This window comes from Aulonocara stuartgranti (genome assembly GCF_965226115.1).
Source record: "Aulonocara stuartgranti genome assembly, chromosome: 10".
NCBI classification, from domain to species: domain Eukaryota; kingdom Metazoa; phylum Chordata; class Actinopteri; order Cichliformes; family Cichlidae; genus Aulonocara; species Aulonocara stuartgranti.
Window position 1 is genome coordinate 26,086,289 of NC_138946.1, and position 22,151 is coordinate 26,108,439.

Below are 22,151 nucleotides of genomic sequence, written 5' to 3' on the forward strand. Positions count from 1 at the left end.
AAATTCTCATAATAACGTTACGCTATTAAATGTGCAGCGTGAGTTAAATTTTCATTCTGCAGGGTTTCAAAAATTACCTGCCCTGTTCATTGTCACTTCTGTCTTCTGTCATTCTGCTTCCCACTGGGGCCAGCATGTGGAACGGTCATCTCCCACCACACTCCTTTGTGCCTGAATAGAGCAGATGATATGATAGCTGTGATTTACACTTCTCAGTCATATTCACACAGCTAAAATAGAGGTGCTACCATCAATACTGCTGCTCAGCGCTGACTGCCAGCCTGCTATTTAACACCAAACGGTCAAAAACACCATTTGTCCCGGATCAGATTGAGGTCAGGTGCCGTATTGTGAGAGTTACAAATTAGGTATAGGTATTTTTTGTTTGCGATAATGATGATCGTCAGGCTCATTTCGGAAGAGTTAAGAAACCGAGCGAGCTCGTGTGCTGCCTTCCTTCAAGAAATGTGATTAGTATGACAATGAAAGCCAGAGCATTTTCTTTTTCTAGCATTTCCAAGCAAGATCTTTATAAAATATCTTCAGGGTCCTCTTGAGTAACAAGACTCTGTGGTGTGGGCTCTTCTTGTTTTTAAAGATGCCATTTGGAATTCATGACCAGGACTCCATATGCAGATTTGGAAGGGCTTTGATTAAAGCTCTAACAAGCACTTGATGGTTGGGGATATCACATTTCCTTTTGTTTTAATGCACTCTGTTAGGCTCACTCACAGTTAATAAGTCACAATCAATCTACCTGCTGTACGCACTGAGGCTTTGTAAGAGCTTAACAGGACCCCTGAGAGTTGGAATAATTTCACTTCTGAAACCAGCTGACAGTGAACGCACACATTGATGTTTGCGTCTGTGTGGGATTGCAACAGCTTCCATTGTATATTGCTTGTGTACGAGGGTGTGAGGGAAGAAGAGAGACTAAGCGAAGGCTGTCAAATATTGCCCGACTGCAAGACAGGCGCCGCTGTATGTTGTCTCCTCTCCGTCTTCACTTGAAAGAGTCAGTGCAGTTGCCTTGAGCTAGAGTATCATATTTGATGACCTCACAAACAGCTCCTTCTCAATCCTTTTACACCTTCTTATTGGTCAAGTGATCCAGGCCTTTGAATGCAAATGTTAGAATGACATCCATTGTAATTAGATTTGCGCAAATGTGCACAAACACCAAATGCCACATTCATATATCAAAGGGTCATTTTTAGCATTTTAGCAGGAATAGCAGCCTACACTAACTATGAGCTCTGTGATGGGTAAAGGTAAATAGGCCCTTTTATGGTTTCTGTGTACTGAATGTCTTTGCTGAAGGATGAGACACAGCAAACACGTGCTGAGTTGAGACTCAGAATGCATCACTGCTATTTCCTTTTCAGTAACATATTAAGCTGGCATTTTAGCTGCTTTAAGGTTGATTGAATATATCATTACATTCAAATTTGTTTCTTTTGATTTATTGTAAGCTGCTGTCTGTGTCTGTATGTAGATAACATAGCAGGTTATTGGCTCTCTTCCACATTGTGTCTTTTGTCCTGTCTCCCTTCCTTTCTTAGCCTTTCTTTCTGTTAAAGGGGAGTTTTTCCTTCCCACTCTTGCCAAGTGCTTGCTCATAGGGAGATGTTTGATTGTTTAGATTTTCTCTGTATTATTTTAGGGTCTGTCATTTACCTTACAATGACAGCCACCCTGAGGCAACTGTCATTGTGATTTGTCACTATATAAATAAAATTGAATTGAATTGAATATTTGTTTTAAGGCTAGGTAGTGACAAAGCTTTATTAATAGCAGTACTGACCATTCTACATATTTGTGCTCACTCAGATGAATTGCTTCCAACTTTTCACTTTTCACACTGTGTAAATGTTAACATGCTACTTTACCCCACTGAGCAAGCATGCTTGGAAGATAAGCATTGTATCTGCTTAGTGACTGCGAACATATATTAGCAACCTCATTGGCACTTTCAAATTGCACATTCATAATAAAAGCCCGATTGCCACCTGCAAGTGGTTGAAAATGGGATGGTCCATTTAGTACACTTCCAAATAACCCTAGTCTCTTCAGGACATCTACTTTTCCCTTTATATTTCGATTCAAAACACAGAGGTACCAGGGGTGCAGCAGCTTCTTGCATTTTATTACTTCCAATGGTTTTTCACAAAGTAGCACTTGAGGCAGTTAGTTTTTTTTGTTCTAAACAGTTTTTTTATGAAGATATTGCATTTTTTTAAAATTGAAACAGGCAAATGCTGCAGCCGACACTCTCCAGAATAATGTGGTAAAGGTTACAGGGCAGAGTCAATTGTTGTAATTGTGATGAAATTTGATAGCAGTAGGACTGGGGGAAAGAGCGGGTTGCTAAAGTGCTGGTTTGTAGAATAAAATAAAAGGCGGAAAGACCTTTATTCAAAGAATGCAGTTATTGTGCAGAAGCTACCTTAAGCACATCTGCATTTATTGAGCACTGTTATCGTTGACGTTGCACACGATCGTCCTGAAAAGATGCATGTATGGTTTTTCTTGTCAAAAAGTCAAGTTAGCCTTGATATTACTCAAACACCTGCTGCTGCACCACAGGTGTGCTTTGCACCTCTGGCCATCAAATTATCAATTGTGTCCTTTCCAGAGTTTGTATGTTGTCTCCACTCCACTCTAACCAATGAGTGGCAAAAATGGGGTCTCACACTTTTACCTCACACCTCTCAATAACTTTCTACTTTTAGACTATACATCAGTGTATAACCCACCAGGTGGATTCCAGCTTCTGTCCCACGAGCTGTGCTTTTGGATCTGTTGACGAAGGTGCACAAAGTTGTTCCATAGCAATTCGCCAATTTAGGGGTGTGCAACCTTTCAGACACAAATCTGTTTCCAGATAAAGTTTAAGCTTGTTGATGTTTTTGTTCAGAAATGCTCTTCACTTCAAAAGGCAGCATATTCCTTCTGTCAGAATTCCTAGTCTGATCCTTCACTCAAAACACAAAGCAGCCAAATGCAACATTGAGCAGGCTTTTCCATCCCTATCTCAAAAAGATTAGAGGAACACGCATTTCCTTCTTTGAGCTCATATTTCAAACTGCCTTCTTGTCATTACTTAACCACTCTTGGAGCAGTTGTTAGAGGAAAAATTAGTCTGTGAGCTACATACTGTAAGTAGCAGCTTGGATATCATGGTCCCAGCTTATGTTTTGGAACCACATATCAGATGGTCACGACTAAATAGCTCCATAATAGGATCACTTGGAATCATCTCATCATTTTTTTTTCCCTGTCTTCCAGGTCCTTGGCTCTTTCTTTTCCCATAGCATTAGCTATGAGTGTAACATCTGTTAGACTGAATGTAGTTCACTTTGTTCAGTGGTATGTCTTTGGAGAGCCCCTGAAGAGGAGACTTTTTATCTGTTTGTTTCTTTCAAGATGAAATGTGCATGTGTGTCTGTGTTATTGAGAGAGAGACAAAGAGAAAGAGTTGATGTTACAGCAAGTGTGTGGAAGGCTTCTTTGAATTTCAGGAAGGTTTGATGACAATTTGACAGGGGCTGAGAGGACATGGAAACAAATCCTTTGATGCTGACTGTCAACAAAAGACTTCTGCCACATACAAATAGCTGTCTATCCTCTCCTCTCTGTTCCTCTTCTTGTGACTGTTTCTCCCTTTCTTTCTTTCTTGCATCTTTTTCTTAAATACTCATTAGATTTTTTGTTTTGTTTTGTTTTTTTCCTTTATGTGCTCCACTGCTGGGTGAACTAGGTCTTTCTTACGCTGCTAAATCAACAAGAACTGGCAGCTAAAGCTAACACCGGCACTACAGCCATGACACAATGAGTGATGAAACAATAGTTTGTTGATATTAGTAGACCAGACGTGATGGGTAAAGGTAAAGAGGTGATTCCGGCAGTAACAGCGGCAGCAGCGAGTAGCAGTATCTCCTTGCAGCACAAAGAGGCTTTGCAGGCTGTGTTCTCAGCTGCTACAGGTTGCATATAGACCGAAATAAAAGAGCGACGGAGCGGAAATTTCTCCCAATTCCTAGAGATAAGAAGGTATTGTTTCAGCAACTCGTGAGCTTTTTGTTGGAAATGTGTGAATTTAGATTCGCTCAACAAAAACAAGAAATCTTTTTCTCCCATCCTCTCCTTTTTTTCCCCCCTTTGTATTTGAGGCGCATTCTGCTGCCCATTTATACAAGGCAGGGTGACAAAAAGAATCCCGAAGATTAATTAGAAATAGTTGATGGGGGTTTTGACAGTGTTTGTGCATGGACAGTTGGGAGGCATGATACCCTGTTGGTGTGGTTTGGCAGAATGCCATTGCAAAGTTTGTTTGATTGTTTCTCTTTTTATTTTTTTCATTTTTTTGGTAGCAATTGTTCAAAGACGGAAAATATATGCAATTGCTATTTCTTTGAGTGGCTAATTGCAATTTTGAAAAAGCTCTCTTATCTCTGCATTTTTTTTGTTTTTTTGTTTTTGTTTTTCTTGTTCAGGAGTAGTTTTTGAAGTCATGCCAAATTCCTGCGTCTGCATAATGTAACTGAAACTTAGTTTAATATGATTTGCACACTATATCATCTTTGACACATGTGTTTATCTGTGTACATCTCTGTTGGGAGCCAGAATATAAATTTACATCTTACACGTGTGGCCGTGACAGTGTCGCCACACAGGATATCAGGCTGTGCTGGTTAAGCCCTGCTTTGCTTTCAGAGCTTTGCTTGTGTTCATAGGATTAGCGCTGTAATGCCCAGTGGTCTTAATGGATAAATAATTGTCTGTTTTAAATTGAGCTACATTTAGTTGTGCAATTGAATTATTTCTCCACAGGTATGGCCGTTACTAAAAACAACATTAATGTGATTATAATCATGTGAATACACCATGGTTCCATAGAAGCTATCCAACTCTCCACATACACTCACAAGACATTTTATTAGATACACCTGTTCAGCTGATTGTTAATGCAAGTGCAACTCCATGGTCAAGGCTACATACTGAAGTTTAAACCGAGTCTCAGAAAGAAAGGGGAAGAAAAGCTTTGTACTTGGCTTGGTTTTTCTTGTATTTTAGAAACAGCTTCACTACTCGACAACCAGCTCTAGAGTTTACAGAGACTGGTCTGAAAAAATTGTAAGAAAGACAAAAATGCATTGTTGATGCCAGAGGTCAGAGGACATTGACCAGGCTGCTTTGAGCTAAGAAGAAGTAACTTAAATAACCGCTCCTTACAACAAAGGTAGAAGAAAAGCATCTCTGAATGGAAGTACATGTTGAACCTTGAAGCAGATGGGCTACAGAAGCACAAGACCTCACTGGGTGCGCCTCCTGTAAGCTAAGAAAAGGAAACTGAGGCTACGATTCTGACTGCTCACCAGGGTTGGACACTAAGATAATACTGCTCGATCTGATGAGTTTTTATTTCTACTGCAACATTCAGATGGTAGGATCAGAGCCTGGTGTAAACAACATGAAAGCATGGAGCCATGCCGTCTCGTATCAGTGGATCGGATTGGTGCTGGTCATGACATGGTGTGGAGGATAATTTCTTGGCACATGTTGGGCCACTTAGTACCTACTTGAGTATTGTTGCTAACCATCATAACCACAGTGTACCAATCCTCTGAAGGCTGCTTCCAGCAAAGTTAAAAGTGTTCACTGTACTCAAATGACCTCCACAGTCTCCATATTTCAGTCCAATAGAGCACACTGTGGATGTGGTGGAACAGGTGATTCTCATCATGTATGTATAGCAGGCAAATCAGCAGCAACTGTGCAGCTCTATCATGTCAATATGGATCAGAATCCAGCACCTTGTTAAATCTAGGCCATAAATTATTCAGATACTTTTGAATACAAAAAGGGTTCAAACCAGTACCAGTGAGTGAGATGATGGTTTGCAAACAGGATAGTTTATGACGCAAAACTTTGGTTATATAAGATGTAGCTTCCAGTCATCAAAATGTGTTTTGACTTATGTGCTTTATGCAATTGAGTTTGTTGTATAAAAAATTAAAAAAAAAGAAAGAAAGTAAAAACAGAAGTCAAATAAAGTCTGGGTGTTTCCTTTTTTTTTGTCATTACATCGTAATATTCCTCATGCAGACTCATGGGCTGCATTTGTGACTGAGGACAGAGTGGGTAATACTTCCAGATTATATCACTTACTTTCAGTGAGCTGGACAATTAGGAGCAGTGATGGGATTTGTGTGAGTATCAAGCCATACTTGAAGATATTCTGTCTTTTTAAGAATTCTCTCAACTCTCCAAATGCCCTGTCGGATTGCAGTGTGATCACATTGGGCCGTGCAGAAATGGCTGAATTGGAATCTTATCTTCTTCCATCTTTCCCATTACGGACAGATTGAAAGCCCTGCAGCGGTGCTCTGGCCTGGTCCCCAGTCAAGACCGCTTTTTAGACTGCAATTTGACAGCTTCTAAAAATGTCACATTTTGTTGTTAAGATGCACTGCCAAGCACTTGAGCCATACATGCTGTGGCATCAGCACCAGTTCTGTTGTGAAGCTTCGCTGACCTTCCCTTCACTCCTGGGCATCACCCCTGGCACTGCCTGTCTCCTGGTGTCAGTATGACATTATGAACTTGAAGAGCCTGATGTGTAGCAGTAGGCACAAAGCCACTTTTTCAGCTTTTCATCCCACTCAATAGACTCGATACTCAATAGACAACACTGCGAGCTCAGTACTTATAAAAGGAAGTGAAATGGAAGGCTGATAAATGGTATGTGGTGTGCTCACTCCAGATATAAAAATTCATGCAAACAGCAAGTTGTTTCTTAGATTTGTTTTTTATTAATTATAATCAGTACAATAAAAACATTTAGGTTTATTCTCATATAGTTTTATTCTGTTTATTTAACACAGAGAGCAAGACTGAGTTTCTCTTGCATTTTCCATAAATACCATTGTATCATTAGGACTGTGCTAGGTAAAGAAGTGTGCTAAACTACCGACAAAAGAACAGATACAGGCTCATAAAACAGATCAAAATATAAATCAAAATACCCTTTTATCAGTTTTTACATCTACTTCTTCATTTAGCGTCTAAATCTAAATCTAACTAATCTGTTAGATGCTTTTCCAAAACAGATAGGTGTTACAGACTGAAAATTAACAGTATGGAAACATCTGGGTGAAGGAGAGGGGGCCTTGTAAAGAATGATTTGACTCATCAGTCAAAGCAGAGAATTCTTGTAGTGCCAGAATAACACGATTACTTGCTTCAGTAGCTTCCCTTGGTGAGTGGTTGTCGGAGGTTGCTGGTTTTCACCGAGTGAAATCGGTTGCAAAGGGGGTGCTGAACCAAAAACCTCTTTGCCAACCATTTGCGTAAAATGCAATTTTCCCTACTAAGTGGTTGTCTGGAGTCACCGAATGGTTTGTGGGCATGAGTGATTGGGGCTTTAGAAATCAATGAGACTGCCAGCACCTCCAGCAGACACTCACAAATGGTCGGGGAATACTCATTTTTCCTTAGCGACTGGCAATTGCTGGATGGTTGTCAACCAGTCTCTAGGCTTGCGGTGTGGTGCTCTAATCAATACCATTATTAACACATTGCTTATAATCTTTTCATTCTTGTGTTATCATGCCAGCTTCAGAACATATATTTATAAGCTTATATATAATATTATCTGTTTTTAGATGAAATAATAAAAGACGAGGCTAAGGAAAAAAGTTGAGATTGTGGAGGTATGTAACAACGACAGGAGAGGTCTCAGTGTCTCACTCCAACAACTTTATTAACTGACAGAACTTCACATATAGTCAGCGCCAAAATCTCCACCCCCACACTTCCCTTCAACTTGTGTGTGAGTGGAGCCACCTGGTGGTCCGCCACACATACCCCCCCTTGAACACACAGTCAGGTCTCCATTCAGTCCAGGACCCTGGGTCTAAGCAAACGACCCGCACGACTGAACCTGGGAGGGAGAGAACAGGCAGAGGAAGGTCCATCCTGTGAACGAGGCTGGTGAAGGCGAGCAGGAAAGGCAGGAGGAGGCTCAAACGTTGGTGGTCCGGGGGTAGTCCTGGGGGGAAAACCAGAGACTGTCAACCCCAGCGCAGGAGGTCGGCCACGGCGAGGGGCCTGGGCCGGCACTACATCACTGTCCAGAAGAACATGTGCTGGTTTAAGTCTGTCAACACACACAGTCTCCCTTCGACCCCCAAAATCCAAAACAAAACGTTTCTGGCCCGGTTCAATAACCCTGAACGGGCCGTCATACAGCGGCCGCAGCGGTGTCCTGTGGGCATCGTGCCTGACAAAAACAAACTTAGCAGTCTCTAAAGTCTTTGGAACAAAGGTGTCAGGCACGCAATGGTGCACCGGACCAGGAACCCGAAGCGAGTGCAAAAGCGGGGTGAGAGAGAGCACCGATGGATCGAAGCAGGGAGGAGGATTTTCAGGCAAGAATTCTCCAGGCACGCGGAGGGGCTGACCAAACACTAGCTCAGCTGGGGAAGCGCCGAGATCCTCCTTAACCGCAGAGCGCAGCCCAAGCAAAACCCACGGGAGGCGGTCAACCCAATTGCAATCCTTTAAGGAGGCGCGAAAGGCAGCCTTCAGCGACCGGTGGAACCGTTCACACATCCCATTAGCCTGCGGGTTGTATGCGGTTGTGCGGTGGACTTTAGCCCCCAGTCCATCAGCCATGGCCGACCAAAGCTCGGAAATGAACTGGGGGCCTCTGTCTGACGTAATGTCCGCGGGTGGGCCGAAACGCGAGACCCAGGTCGACAAAAACGCCTTGGCCACCACTGCTGCGGTAGTGGACGCCAGGGGGACCGCCTCCGGCCACCTGGTGGTCCGGTCAACAACAGTCAAAAGGTGCGTAAAACCTTGTGACTGCGGCAAGGGACCCACCAGATCGACATGCACATGATCGAAACGTTTGCCGGGTATGAAGAACGGCTCCAGGGGCGCCTTGGTGTGTTTATGAACCTTCGCGCGCTGGCAGGGAATGCACGCCGACGCCCATTCCTTAACAGATTTGCGAAGGCCTGGCCAAACAAATTTAGAGCTGACCAGTTTAACAGAGAGAGAGCATGTACCGAGTCAAAAACTTGACGACGCCAGGAAGCGGGAACCACAGGGCGAGGGCGGCCGGTGGAAACGTCACAGACGAGGAGGGGACCACCGTCCTGCACGGGTCTGTCCTCCAGTATGAGGCCCGTCTGGGTGGATTTAAGCGCGAGGATGTCAGGGTCACCGCTCTGATCGGCAGCCATGGCGGAGTAGTCTATGCCGAGAAAGACGGGAGAAACCAGCGCACGGGACAAACAGTCAGCCACATGATTGGATTTACCAGCCACGTGCCGAATGTCCGTGGTAAACTCAGAAATGGCTGCCAACTGGCGCTGCTGGCGTGCACTCCATGGATCGGAAACCTTGGACATGGCAAACGTCAAGGGTTTGTGGTCCACGTATGCGGTAAAGTGACGACCCTCGAGAAAAAACCGGAAATGACGAGACGCCAGGTGGAGCGCCAGTAGCTCCCTGTCAAAAACGCTGTAATTGCGTTCGCTGTCACGTAGCGTACGGCTGAAAAAGGCGAGCGGTTGCCAGACACCCGAGATTCGCTGTTCCAGCACCGCACCCACCGCTATGTCCGACGCATCAGTGGTCAACGCAATCGGCGCTGAGGGGGATGGGTGGGCCAGAAGGGCAGCATTAGCTAACGCTGACTTAGCATCAGAAAACGCTTGGATGCTGTCCGGAAACCAGTCAACGGGGTCATTAGCTTTTTTACCCTTTAACGCCCCATAAAGGGGCTTCAGCAGATGTGCCACTCTGGGGAGAAAACGGTTGTAAAAATTCACCATCCCCAAAAATTCCTGCAGTGCCTTAACAGTCGTGGGACGCGGAAATTCCGAAACAGCTCGGACTTTGTCAGGCAACGGAACCGCGCCCTCGGCGGAAACACGGTGCCCAAGGAAATCGAGAACGGGCAACCCAAACTGGCATTTAGACGGATTAATAATCAGTCCATGCTCCGCCAAACGCTGAAAAACCTGACGCAGATGGAACATGTGCTGCTCCTTCGAGCTGCTGGCCACCAGTATATCATCAAGATATACAAAAACAAAGGGCAGCCCGCGCAAGACCGAGTCCATCAACCGCTGGAAGGTTTGGGCGGCACCTTTCAGGCCAAACGGCATGCGCAGAAACTCGAAAAGGCCGAAAGGTGTAATTACAGCGGTTTTGGGGACGGGAACCTGGTGATATCCCCGTACCAAATCGATCTTAGAAAAAACCGAGGTCCCCGCAAGATGGGCGGAAAAATCTTGGATGTGGGGAATGGGATAACGATCGTTCTCCGTGACATTATTAAGACGGCGGAAATCCCCACAAGGTCGCCACCGACCATCAGATTTAGGCACCATGTGTAACGGAGAAGCCCAGGCACTGTTCGAACGCTGCACGATGCCCAGACGCTCCATGGTGGCAAATTCTTCCCTAGCGACAGCCAGTTTGGCGGGGTCGAGGCGGCGCGCACGGGCGAACACTGTAGTTATGTAATGCTCTACCCCATGCTTCGTCACCGTGCTCGAGAAAGTGGGGACAGTGAGTGAGGGAAACTCAGAAAGCAAACACTGAAAAACGTCACCCGAATCTACTGAGTTAGCATGCACCACGGGCTGAGCACCCCGAGTCAAACAGGGTAATGAGGAAAAGGACACAGCATCAATTAAACGTCTGTTAGCCACATCAACCAGTAGTCCGTGAGCACAAAGAAAATCAGCGCCTATTATAGGCACAGAGCTAGCAGCAACAACAAAGTTCCACTGAAAGTCACGGTCGTGAAAGCAAACAGTCACCAACCTTTCACCGAAGGTTTTGATGGGAGAGCCATTAGCCGCTGTTAGCAATGGCCCGCAACCCTCAGCTAGCCTGTCCGAGCCAGCCGGGGGAAGAAGGCTCTTCTGTGAGCCGGAGTCCACCAGGAAACGCCTCCCCGAGCGTGAGTCCTCTAAGAAAAGCAGCCTTTCCTTGTTGCCAGCGGTCGCGGCTGCTACAGAGCGCTGACATGCCCGTTTCCCTGGGTCTGGAAACTGCAAGGCGGGAGGCAGCGCCGTGCCTTCGCTCCAAAACGCTGGTGATAAAAACAAAGCCCCTTTCCGCGGTGCCGCCGTGCAGCGATTCCGGCCACAGTGGACGAGTCGGAGGGCCCGTGGAGCATCGGTGAGGGGGAGGGGGAAAACGCTGGTGGGTCCTGAATAACCGTCTGGACGCCGAAAGTCCTGGTAGCCAGGAGGATGCGATCCGCCTCTTCCGCAAGGGAGCGGTAATCCTTCGTGGCCAATAGCGGGGAGTTGGCAAGGCCAGCGCGCACTGGAGCCGGCAGCTGTCGAAGAAAGAGGTGGGTGAAGAGAAATCCTCCGTCCTCCGCGCCCAGCAAGGACAGCATGCTCTCCATGAGCTCGAGGGCGGTGCCGTCGCCCAGGCCCGCGATGGAAAGGAGTTTCTCGGCCCGCTCAGCATCAGAGAGGGAGTAACGCCGCAGCAGCAGCCCCTTGAGGGCGGCGTACTTGCCCTGGGCTGGGGGATCCCGGAGGAGAGTCATCACACGGCGGGTTGACAGCGGGTCAAGTGAGGCCACCACATGGTGGTATTTAGTGTCGTCGGCTGAAACTCCACGAAGAGCAAACTGAGCTTCTACGTGCATGAACCATGAAGGAGGATCGTGAAGCCAAAAATCCGGCAATTTAAGCGCCACAGCAAACGCAGCCATCGGCGGAGGTGAAGGTCCGGCGGCCGCCGATGCTTCCAGGCCAGAGCTGGCTTCGTCGTCGAGCCTTAGCATGTTCACTACAGGGGTCACCAATGTGGAGGTATGTAACAACGACAGGAGAGGTCTCAGTGTCTCACTCCAACAACTTTATTAACTGACAGAACTTCACATATAGTCAGCGCCAAAATCTCCACCCCCACACTTCCCTTCAACTTGTGTGTGAGTGGAGCCACCTGGTGGTCCGCCACAAGATATCTTTATTTGTCTGTCTACATAAGTTGTTTTTTTGGATGCACAGATGACCATCTTTATGCTTTAGTAATTTTTTCATTTGGGCATATGGGCTAAAGCTGCATCTCAGACACTCTCGGGGGCAGCACTTCACTGATATAGGAAGTGTGGGGGGGACCCCTGCTGTCCACCATCTGGGCAAATGGCAGGTCTTCATGCCAGCGTGGTAGCCACCGAAGAACGAGGGCACAGGGGCATTGCAGAAAGCTCCGAAGACAGACAGAGGGGGCATTTGCAGACACAGGTCATTCTTTCTCAGTAAAAGAGCCACTCAGTAACACCTGTGTTCCCACTCCCCTCTGCCCCACTTCAGACGTTCTGTCAGAAAGCCCATGCTCAGCAGAACTACAGGCTCCAAACAAAAGACTTTGCAGGCTCGGCAGAGTGCGTGCAGGTGAATAACAATAACCACTCGTTCAGTTATTCATATATTCATATGTGTGTTCATATTTAGCCTTCACTGTGAGGGTGATGAATAACGCTGGCTGAGACTGTGCCACACTGACAGAGGGAAGCGCTGGCTCAGTTTCTGTCTTCTCTTGCGAAAGTAGTTACTGGGCGAGAAAGTGACAGGGCAACTGGTCAGACCTTTGTGGGTTTAGTGTTGGACTTGCTGGGTAGGCATGTTTAAAGAACGCCGCTCCTAATGAGGAGAAATCAGACTTGGCTTAGCAATACAGCAAGAGAGTGAGAAAGAAGGCTGTAAGATCTGTGCGGCAGGCCCCTTATGTCCAACTGATGGATTAGTCGTTGAAGGGTTCATAGAGGCCCTCAGATTCAGGCAACAGTTACCAAAGTACTAATAGATACTCTCGCATTATTTGCTGCCTTACCTCTCCTCAGAGAGGTTCCATACCCATCTTCTGTTAAGCGTTAAGTGAACATGTTCAACCCCGCACTAAAATCTCTCCCCCACGGCTATGGTCTCAGTGCACCCAATCCTTTCATCCTCATATCTCTCAATCCAGGTAAGGCTTGGCTGGAGACCAGTGCTCTGCTGAAAAGGAGAGGCCTTTGGCTCTGCAATCGATTTTTGTAAAGCAGAATATACAGTACGAGTGGCCGTGTCGAGCGAAAATGTAAATGGACCAAGCTCTGAAACGATCAGGTAGCCTCAGTGTGCATGGATCAGGGAGTATGTAAGCACGAGATAGCATTTACCCCTGGTTTTAACTAAAGCACTCAGACATTCTCCTCTCTACAGCCCTGTAATTCCCTCTGAGTGCTCGGTGTGAAAGTGAAGCACTGTTATCAGCCCCTACCAAATGCATTAGACCTCCTCTGACCGCTGAAACAGACCACCTCGTTGTAGATCATTCCCTCTGTACTGAATAGAGGTGATGAAGAAGCTGTAAATTAGGACAGTATAGTTTCATGCTCCATATGATTACTTCAACCCTGCACAATCGCTTCCTCTCTGCAATTTTAAATTAAATACGATATATGGCTGTCAGTGAATAAAGAATAAATTGATGGTATTACCTGATGTCACCCGCGGTAATAATGTATGTTGATGACACAGCAAACTTCAGACCACTTTGCACTTTTTCTGCATGGCATGTGAGCACAGAGCAAGGTTGTATCTTTTCAGAGTGCAGAGTGGAGGTAGTTGATGGGACTGGCTGTATGAGCTGTGGACTTCTTTGGGTTAAACATTTTCTTATTATTAAGAATGTTTATGCGTGGAGATTTGCCATTGCTTTCTTTTGGTGTGTGTGTTTTTCTGAATGCTGGCATGTGTGCAAGAGAGAGAGAGCTGGTGGCAGATGCAACAAGTAATTCCTGAAACACGGTGGTGTCTGGTGTTTTGTGTGTTTCAGATAAGGTGAGCCATATTCCTTTTTAATACTGGTTTAGACACCTCAGCTGACACTAATGAAATAGGTTGTAAGGTTGCCTTACAATTAGGAATCACAGCATAAATCACAATACTATAGTATCACAATGTGTTGCCCGTGATAACAAAGGTATCACAACAAAATCTTCACACAAGACAATCTTACAAAATATATTGCGATGCTATTAATAAAGAAGAAAAAAATACCCCGTAAGAGGCAAAAATTAGGATATGTGTTTTTAATTACTCCATTGGGGTATAAAATTGTGTTGCAACTGTAATTGACAGCATATACAAGCAAAAATCCAAATTTCCTCAATGAAAAATATTACTTTAATAATAAAATAACTTATTCAACTTAATTTCCTCTAAATTGCAGTGTGTTAAACGACTTAGTTAAGCAACTCTGAAAGTAAAGTGTTCTATTGTTGGAAAGAGGTACAGATAATCAAATCAAATGTTTTACCTTACCAAAGAAAAGCAAGTGTGATGGATTTATATTAAAAAGTAAATGTCACGTACTTACATCATTATCCAGTACCGTATTTTTTGGACTATAAGGTGCACACGGATTATAAGGCGCATTAAGGGAAACAAAACAGTCAGATAAGGCAAACTTTATTCAAAACATTCACGATAACTCTCAACACTGTTCAGTTGTAACACATAAAATGCAGAACAATACACTCACCTTTTCAGTTCATTCCTCTTCAAATCCATCAAATTTTTCATCTTCAGTGTCTGGGTTTAACAGTTGGGCAATTTCGGCATCGAGCATGCCCGGATCCCCTCGTCATTGTCCGAGTCAGTCTCTTTGCTGTTACTTAGCTGTTCAGTACATATTACTCCACGAGGCTTCTAACTATGGTAGCTGTAATGCTAGACAATCCATCAAGCTCTCCCCCCGCTTCAGGACACCTGCACCAGGAGATGCCGGACTAGAGCAGCGCAGATACTGAAGGACCCGTCCCATCCTGGCAACAAACTGTTCCAACTTCTGCAATCTGGTAGAAGGTTCCGCATCATCCGGGCAAGGACAGAGAGACTCAAGAGGAGCTTCTATCCCCAAGCCATCCGGGCCCTAAACACACACACCCGCCCTCTCAAATCATCTATAATTGACTGAGACAGGACTCTCTTCCAGACACTCTAAACCAAGGCACAATGTACATTCCAAATTCCTTTAATTTTAAATATGTTTATATATGTCTATCCTGTAAAATAGTCAGATGTCTATTCATATTAATGTACAGAATTCACCTGCTTGCTGCTACTACTGCACATTCACCCAATGAATATACTATATATATATTAGGGGTGCAACGATACACAAAATTCACGGTTCGGTTCGGTTCGATACTTTGGTGTCACGGTTCGATATTTTTTCGATACAAAAAAAATGTTCATGCCTTTTTAATTTGTCATTTATTAAAATTATAAATATATATTTTAACTCAAAAGTACAGTTTTTAAATTTAACCCTAACCCTTGTGCGTGTTTTTTATTTTGACAGCGAATGCGCACCTGCGGACCACTTATGTGCAGCCCTGGTTATTTAGCTCGTCATATTGCAGCCACAGAAATTCTTTTGTCCATGAAACCATAAAGCTGCACTTTCTTTTTGCCTTATAGTCTGATTTGTCATAACTTCTCCGTTTTGTGGTAAGCTTTTCTTTGGCTGTCACTTCTTCACCCTGACCTGTCTTATTTGGCTCAGCAGAACTAAAATATATATCTCTCTGTGAAGGTTCTCAGTCATCCAGGTCATCGTAGTCAAATATAAATCCTGCTGCTTTTACACACGCACACGCATAAGCTCAGCGATTCTCTGCGCGATCAACCTCTCACATGTTTAAGCTGCGGGAGATTTCACTTGTCATGTTTGCATAGTAAGCTAACAATTAATAAGACGATGTCAGAGGAATTGGTGCGCAAATTATCATCACTCACAGATCAGTGCTGTCGCTCTCTATACAGTTCGCGCGATTGCAAAGTGAAAGCAAAAAAACAAGCGCAAATTCAAACGCGATTTCAATATGTCACATATTGACAGTGGCTCACCGATGCCAATGACATAATTACCCAGCTACATTTCCGAAAGACTGCAAAAGCATTGACATATATTTTTCCTTCCTACAATAGCCCGACGGGCAGGGCAGAGATAGATTTTGGTAGCCCGACTGAAAAAATCGCTAGCCCCGGGACGTTGGGCTAGCGATATTGCGAGCCCTGTATCTGATTGAGGAATCACTCATCTTTGGAAAAGAGAGTTTATTACAGAGAAATGTCTCTTTCCAAAATAAAAGCTATACTATACGCTTCTTCTGGGCTATATTCTCAGCAGCATATTAAACAGCTGTCTAAATGACTCGGCTAAAGTTAGTAGCATGCTTGCTTGTTTTTTTTCTGCTTCCACTTGTCTTTGCACTAGGATGATGTAAATGTGCAGTCATATTCGTTGTGTTCCCACTAGTGCTTTCAGGTTAATCTCGTTGAAATGACCTTAACGCCACAACACGGCAAATCTCCGTTAACGAGCTACCGCCGATCGCCCCGTGCATGGGGCTAGACAGCCAACACGTTAACGAGCTAACTGCGCTAACACACTAGTTCCCACCCATGTAATTGAGCATTGCATGGCACATCCAACATACTGTTTTACTTTAGTCCATGACTCGCTTACCTTCAGGGTCATACGTCACATGAAAACCAAAATAATTCCAAACACCAGATCTGAATGAGGGTGGGGGAGGTCCATGTTACAAGGAGAGCTTAACTTCTGTCTTGCTAGCTTGCCCTGCGCTCTTCCTTCTGACTATGCTGTCTGTGTTGAGCGCTCAGTGAATCTGCGTTCGACTACTCCGCCTAGGCTGCACTGACGACCCTAGGCGGAGTAGTCGAACGCAGATTCACTGAGCGCTCAACACAGACAGCATCGTCAGAAGGAAAGTTGATAAAATAAATTACAAATTTTGTATTGTTCGATACATATGCGTACCGAACCGAAAGCACTGTATCGAACGGTTCAATATCGATACGAATATCGTTGCACCCCTAATAAATATAAATATAAATATAAATATATATATATATATATATATATATATATATATATATATATATATATAAATATAAATATATATATATATATATATATATATATATAAATATAAATATATATATATATATATAATGTTCTTCCTCTACCCCCCCCCCCCCCCCATTTTTTCCACATGTCGAGGAGCCTGTCAGGCTACATTTCACTGTGTGTTATACTTGTATAACTATGCATGTGACAAATAAAGAACCTTGGACCTTGAAGCGGTCGGGCTTCGTCGCTTACCAAAGTCGGACTGAAACATTTTTGACAGATTTTGAAGTACCCTGTACCACATAAAATCGGTTCAAGGTCAGTAAGCACAACCAGAATTAAGGTGCACTGTCGATTTTTGAGAAAATTAAAGGATTTTAAGTGCGCCTTATAGTCCAAAAAATACGTGACGTTTTAACTTTATCAGATAAAAATACATGCAACCATTTCTGATTTTGACTTGTCTCCATAATTATATAACATTTTCTGCAAGTCTGTTGTTTTGGTTATTTTTTTCTGGTGTTGAGCCAGATTGCGAAAATTTCAATAGAATTCCATGGTCTTTGATTACGACATTGCTACTAGTGTTTTTTTTCCCCAGTGTTGACGTCTTCATAGGTTTTGTATTGTTGCCATGCAAAAATAGCATGTGAATAAGTAGCATCACATTACCTTTATACTAAGGAGGAACTCTCACTGGTTAAAGACACAACAGTCTTTTACATTTTATATTGTTTTATAACTAAATCAGAAATGTCTGTCAGAATTAACACAGATTTGCAGCAAATGTTATGTATATCCCTGCAAAGATTGTTGAGTAACGAATCATTGCGTACTGTGCTCTGGATCTTTTAAAAGCTTACATTTTTTCCTTAATATTAAACCATTTCTGAGTGTCTGTGGACCTGTAGCGAGAGAAAATGACACGGGGGTGGATTCCCTCCCCTCCCTATTCAAAACAGATCTTCAAAAGTAAATAAACTCCCTCAGCAGCTGTTTGGATTGGTTGAACTGTATTGACAATCTGTTAAAGTGCAGAAAAAGGGCTTATTTTCTCTTTTGTGGAATTTGACAGTGATAAAACTGGATTGCAGCAATAATGGCTGTCATGGATCAACACCTAGAAACATTTTACTCTGCTGATGTGGACATGAATGGGATCCAAAGTCATGTCTCCCTCTGGCTGACTGCCAGGACCTTCACAGGAGCTTTAATAAATGGTTTGTACCAGCAGACGGTCCTTGGTCCGTATGTGTGTGTGTGTGTATATCTGTATGTGTATGTAGGTGTGTGTTTGAGCGTGCATGTGTCATTGGGGGTGTGTGTTCATATGCCAGAGGGATTTTAATAAGAACTAAGTGCGTAAGAACCCCCCAGAGGGGAAGAAAGACCAATAACCTACAGTAGTGCTTGGTGCTACTAAAAGGGTTGAAGGAACACTGAAGGGGAGGAAGCAAAGGTGTACTCGCCATTTATTCGCAGCACCGGGGTACACATGAATTATTCAACGTGACATTCATTCATAATTAAGTTTTTTAAATGGATAAATAAATAGACAAAAGTGTAGCAGGGGAACGCGTTATTGCATGACACATATATACAGTGTGTGGCTTCGCGTCGTATTTAACGACAATGCCGAAATGTGCATTTAATAAGGGGGAAAACCACAGCCAGTAAAAACGTAACGCTTATAAAAGATCAATGCGAGTGGAATGAGAGGGGTGGGTTGGCAGGGAAGAGGGATGGCGAAGTGAGTTCAGTAGGTGGGCCGCCTCAGGCGCAGAGATTGGTAGTTGGACACCTCACACAAATGTTGAGACCTTAAACAGAAGGATAGAGAGGACTTTTGTTAGGATCAGCTGGTGTTAGAGAGAGGACACGAACCACAGTGGGTGTGTTTTAGTGTGCAGCGCATCGTCAATATCCTGAATGCCTGTCCGAGTTTGGGTTAAAATACTGCATTGAGAAAAAGCACTATTATCACCACAGTTTTTCAGTCAATACTCCTCCCCCCTCTTTTTCTTCTTCTTCTTCTTCTTCTTCTTCTTTTTTTTACATCAGCACATCTCTGAGAAACTGTTGGGAATGAAATCTTTTCATCTTCTCATGCCTGACAGCATATGTTATTCTACATTTTCATCACTTGTCATCTTGAGTCATGGAGCAGCTCCGTGAAAGTGTCACTAGTTGGTAGTTCTTTCATTGTTTTTTCATTCTATCCAGGACGAAACAATTCACAGGTACCACTTCTTCATCTCTCGCTTTCTTCGCTACTACATAACGCGAGCTAACTTTGGTGTCACCAAAAATTAGTTTGATGCTTAAAGCTTTTCAGTCCATTTCCAAAGCGAACAACCTGTCACAGCATGCCATGAATTGATTCTCTGTTAAAAGGGTTTGAATATAATTAATGCTACCGTTTGCTACTCAGCAATCCAAGTGGATCTTGCCATCACACTGTGCGTTGCATCTCAAATTTGTCTCCCTGAACACTATTAACACTATTTAACTTGGGGGCATTCATTTAATTTGCTATAATTGCTTTAGAGCCCCTCTCTCTATGCTCAGCCAGTTGTCTGTAGGTCTAGGGGGGTGTCAGCCTGTCTGCATGCATATTGCTACAGAGTTGTTCCTCAGCCTATGCCTAAAGATGACGGTAACTACTCAGCTAATATTAAAGTTGGAGTGGGTGTTAAACTGAACGCAGACCTATAACTGTTGTATTTATGTGATACAATCGTGATGCAGATATTCACAATAATTGCACTACAAAGCAAGAGCAGAGCAGGAGTCAGATGGAGGGAAAACAGTTACCATGTTGAGGATGTGAGGTTGGTGGGGGTGCTGGGCAGGTGTTGGGACTCCTTGGGGAGCTGGAGGTCACATTACCATACAAAAGCCACTCTGCTGGGTAACCTTTCCAGGCGCTGCTCCCCAGCCAGGGGGCCTGCGGTCACACACTGGCACTGCCACATGTGCCTTGCCACTGGCCCACACACACAAACACACACACGCACGGGCCACATGTACACAAATCTCTCGTATTCAGCCCCCGAATACCCCCTACGTTTTCTATGACAGAAACATTGCTTGTATAGTGACATGAAATATTTGCACTCGGGGAACATAAATCACAGAGGACAGCTCTAAAGCAAAACAAATACTATGATATGGTCCATTGCCATCATAATGCACACTAAAGGGAAAGGCATTCATGTGGAATTTAGATCCAAAGCCTAACATTTTATCTTCGCCAGCAGTCTTTTGCACAAATCAGCTCCTTTTTTTTCCTTCCCTCCCTAAATCCCTACAAAAGCAGTGCTGTTGTCATTTAAGCTCCACTCTATTTACAAGTCGGATATGTCTTAGATGTGTGCAAGACACTACAGTGAGGAACAGGAGCAGCGTACTGGATACGGACAGCACGAGGGAGACTAGAGGCAGACATTGACTTTGCCTGGAAGCATGTGGTGCATCTCCTGGTAGAGAGGAAGAGTAACTGGGGTGAGAAAGAAAGATTGAGAATGCAGGGAGGCGCTTGGTGGGCAGCTGCAGAGTTAATGTCGATCAAATGGTGGGGGTTGGGTTGAGAGAATGGGTGGTCATATTGATGGACAGCAGCATCAACAGGGATCTCGCTGGCTATTAGATGATGCAGGCTCTTTGTTTTTTTTTATTGTGAGATGAGGAAGAGATGAACATTTTTACTGTGGCGCCATGGAATAGCTGGGAATCTTTTTTTCCATCAGGGTTGATTTTGAGTGACAGGTCATAGGAATGGAAAATAGTGTTCCACATGTGTGTGGGAGAGGGTGTGTGTGTGTGTGTGTGTGTGCTCCACAGGTAACACATGCGCACCATGTAATTATACTCATTACACGGCAGGCTGTGGATCTGCATGATATGCTAGTAGACACCAGAAAAATATCTGGATTGTTGACAGCCTAGTGGCACAGTTGCTGTGACAGTCAACTACATTGTTTATGCTGCAATTACCAAGACTGAATTCAATCAGTCAGGCCAATACACTTTTTTATTGCAATTATGCAAAAGACCTTACTGCTCACTGTGTGGTGAGACGTGATGTGCAGTAGCTTATATTGATTACTTTATTTGTAAAATTAAGTCTTTAAGAAGTCCCTGTCACTCAGCCTTCACTGCATCCTGTATCATACGCAAGCACCGCGCCCTCATGAAAATAATAACTCTTTAATATAATTGATGTAATATGCCACACGCAACAATAAGGTATAACATCTAATCACGTTAAGTAGTCATTGCCAAGCTGTAATTAAACTGTTTGAGACAAGTGATTACCAACCCTGATAGAGAATATGAATATATAATAGGAGTGTTATGAAAACACTAATACCCCATAGCTCTAATTGCAGGGCATTTTTGAACTTATATTGATTGCCTTGTGTGTGTTATCATCACATTGACCACAACATGCTGGGAAAAACCGCACCAGTACGGTGAGATGAAACCCTGCTCCGCTTTATTCCGCTCCACTACACATTGTAATGTTAACAGCAGGGCCCTGCAGCCCGACTGGGCCAGCGGTGCGCCATCCTGTCGGCTCACGTGCAGAACCGGAACATGTTCGCATCGAGCCTGTTGGTGAATTTTGCCAACCAGGCATTAAGCTGTGACATTACGCTAAAGTTGTTTAAATACTCCTATATCTTTAGTGACTAATGAATGGTCCACCCTTCCTTTCCTCCCTCGAGCCCATCGGGATGAGAGTCTGTCCACTTAAACTGGAGTGATAGAATTAGCTGTTGCAGCCTCTGGTGCAACGTGAGTTAAAATGAAGGAGGCTCGAGAGAGAGAGAGAGAGACAGAGAGACGTGGTGAGAGCGCGGCTATGAGGAGAAACGTGGTGTTTCCTTTCTCTTCGCTGGAAGTGCGTTGGATTCCTGTGCTTAATGATGTTCTTTCAGACAGCTGTTATTTAGGTAGGGGGAAAAAAAAGCTGAAATTCACTTTATAGCTGTCAGATTTTAAATATTAATATTTTATGGGGTGGCAGCTGGAACATTTAATGGCAATCAATAGATCACAGCAGGGGGAGATATTTTTCACGACGTGATCTGTGATCTGACAGACATTTTCCTTTTACTCTCCTAATTAATTTCGTCAGACACCCACGGAGACTTGCCGTGCTGTTGGCC

General features: G+C 44.1%; 2 protein-coding genes across 13 annotated transcripts in view; one reads left to right on the forward strand and one right to left on the reverse strand.

The window, feature by feature from the left end:
* The window catches only part of LOC309715687 (RNA-binding protein Musashi homolog 2), a 270,739-nt gene that overhangs the window by 109,004 nt on the left and 139,584 nt on the right, over positions 1-22,151 (forward strand). The window lies entirely within an intron of this gene.
* On the reverse strand, positions 7,697-12,000 carry LOC309715856 (uncharacterized protein). The gene is made up of 2 exons (XM_082549293.1): positions 10,849-12,000; positions 7,697-8,053 (listed from the first exon to the last, which is right to left on the reverse strand). Exon 1 carries the CDS (start codon positions 11,828-11,830, stop codon positions 11,039-11,041), a length of 792 nt encoding a protein of 263 aa, XP_082405419.1. The 5' UTR covers positions 11,831-12,000; the 3' UTR covers positions 7,697-8,053; positions 10,849-11,038.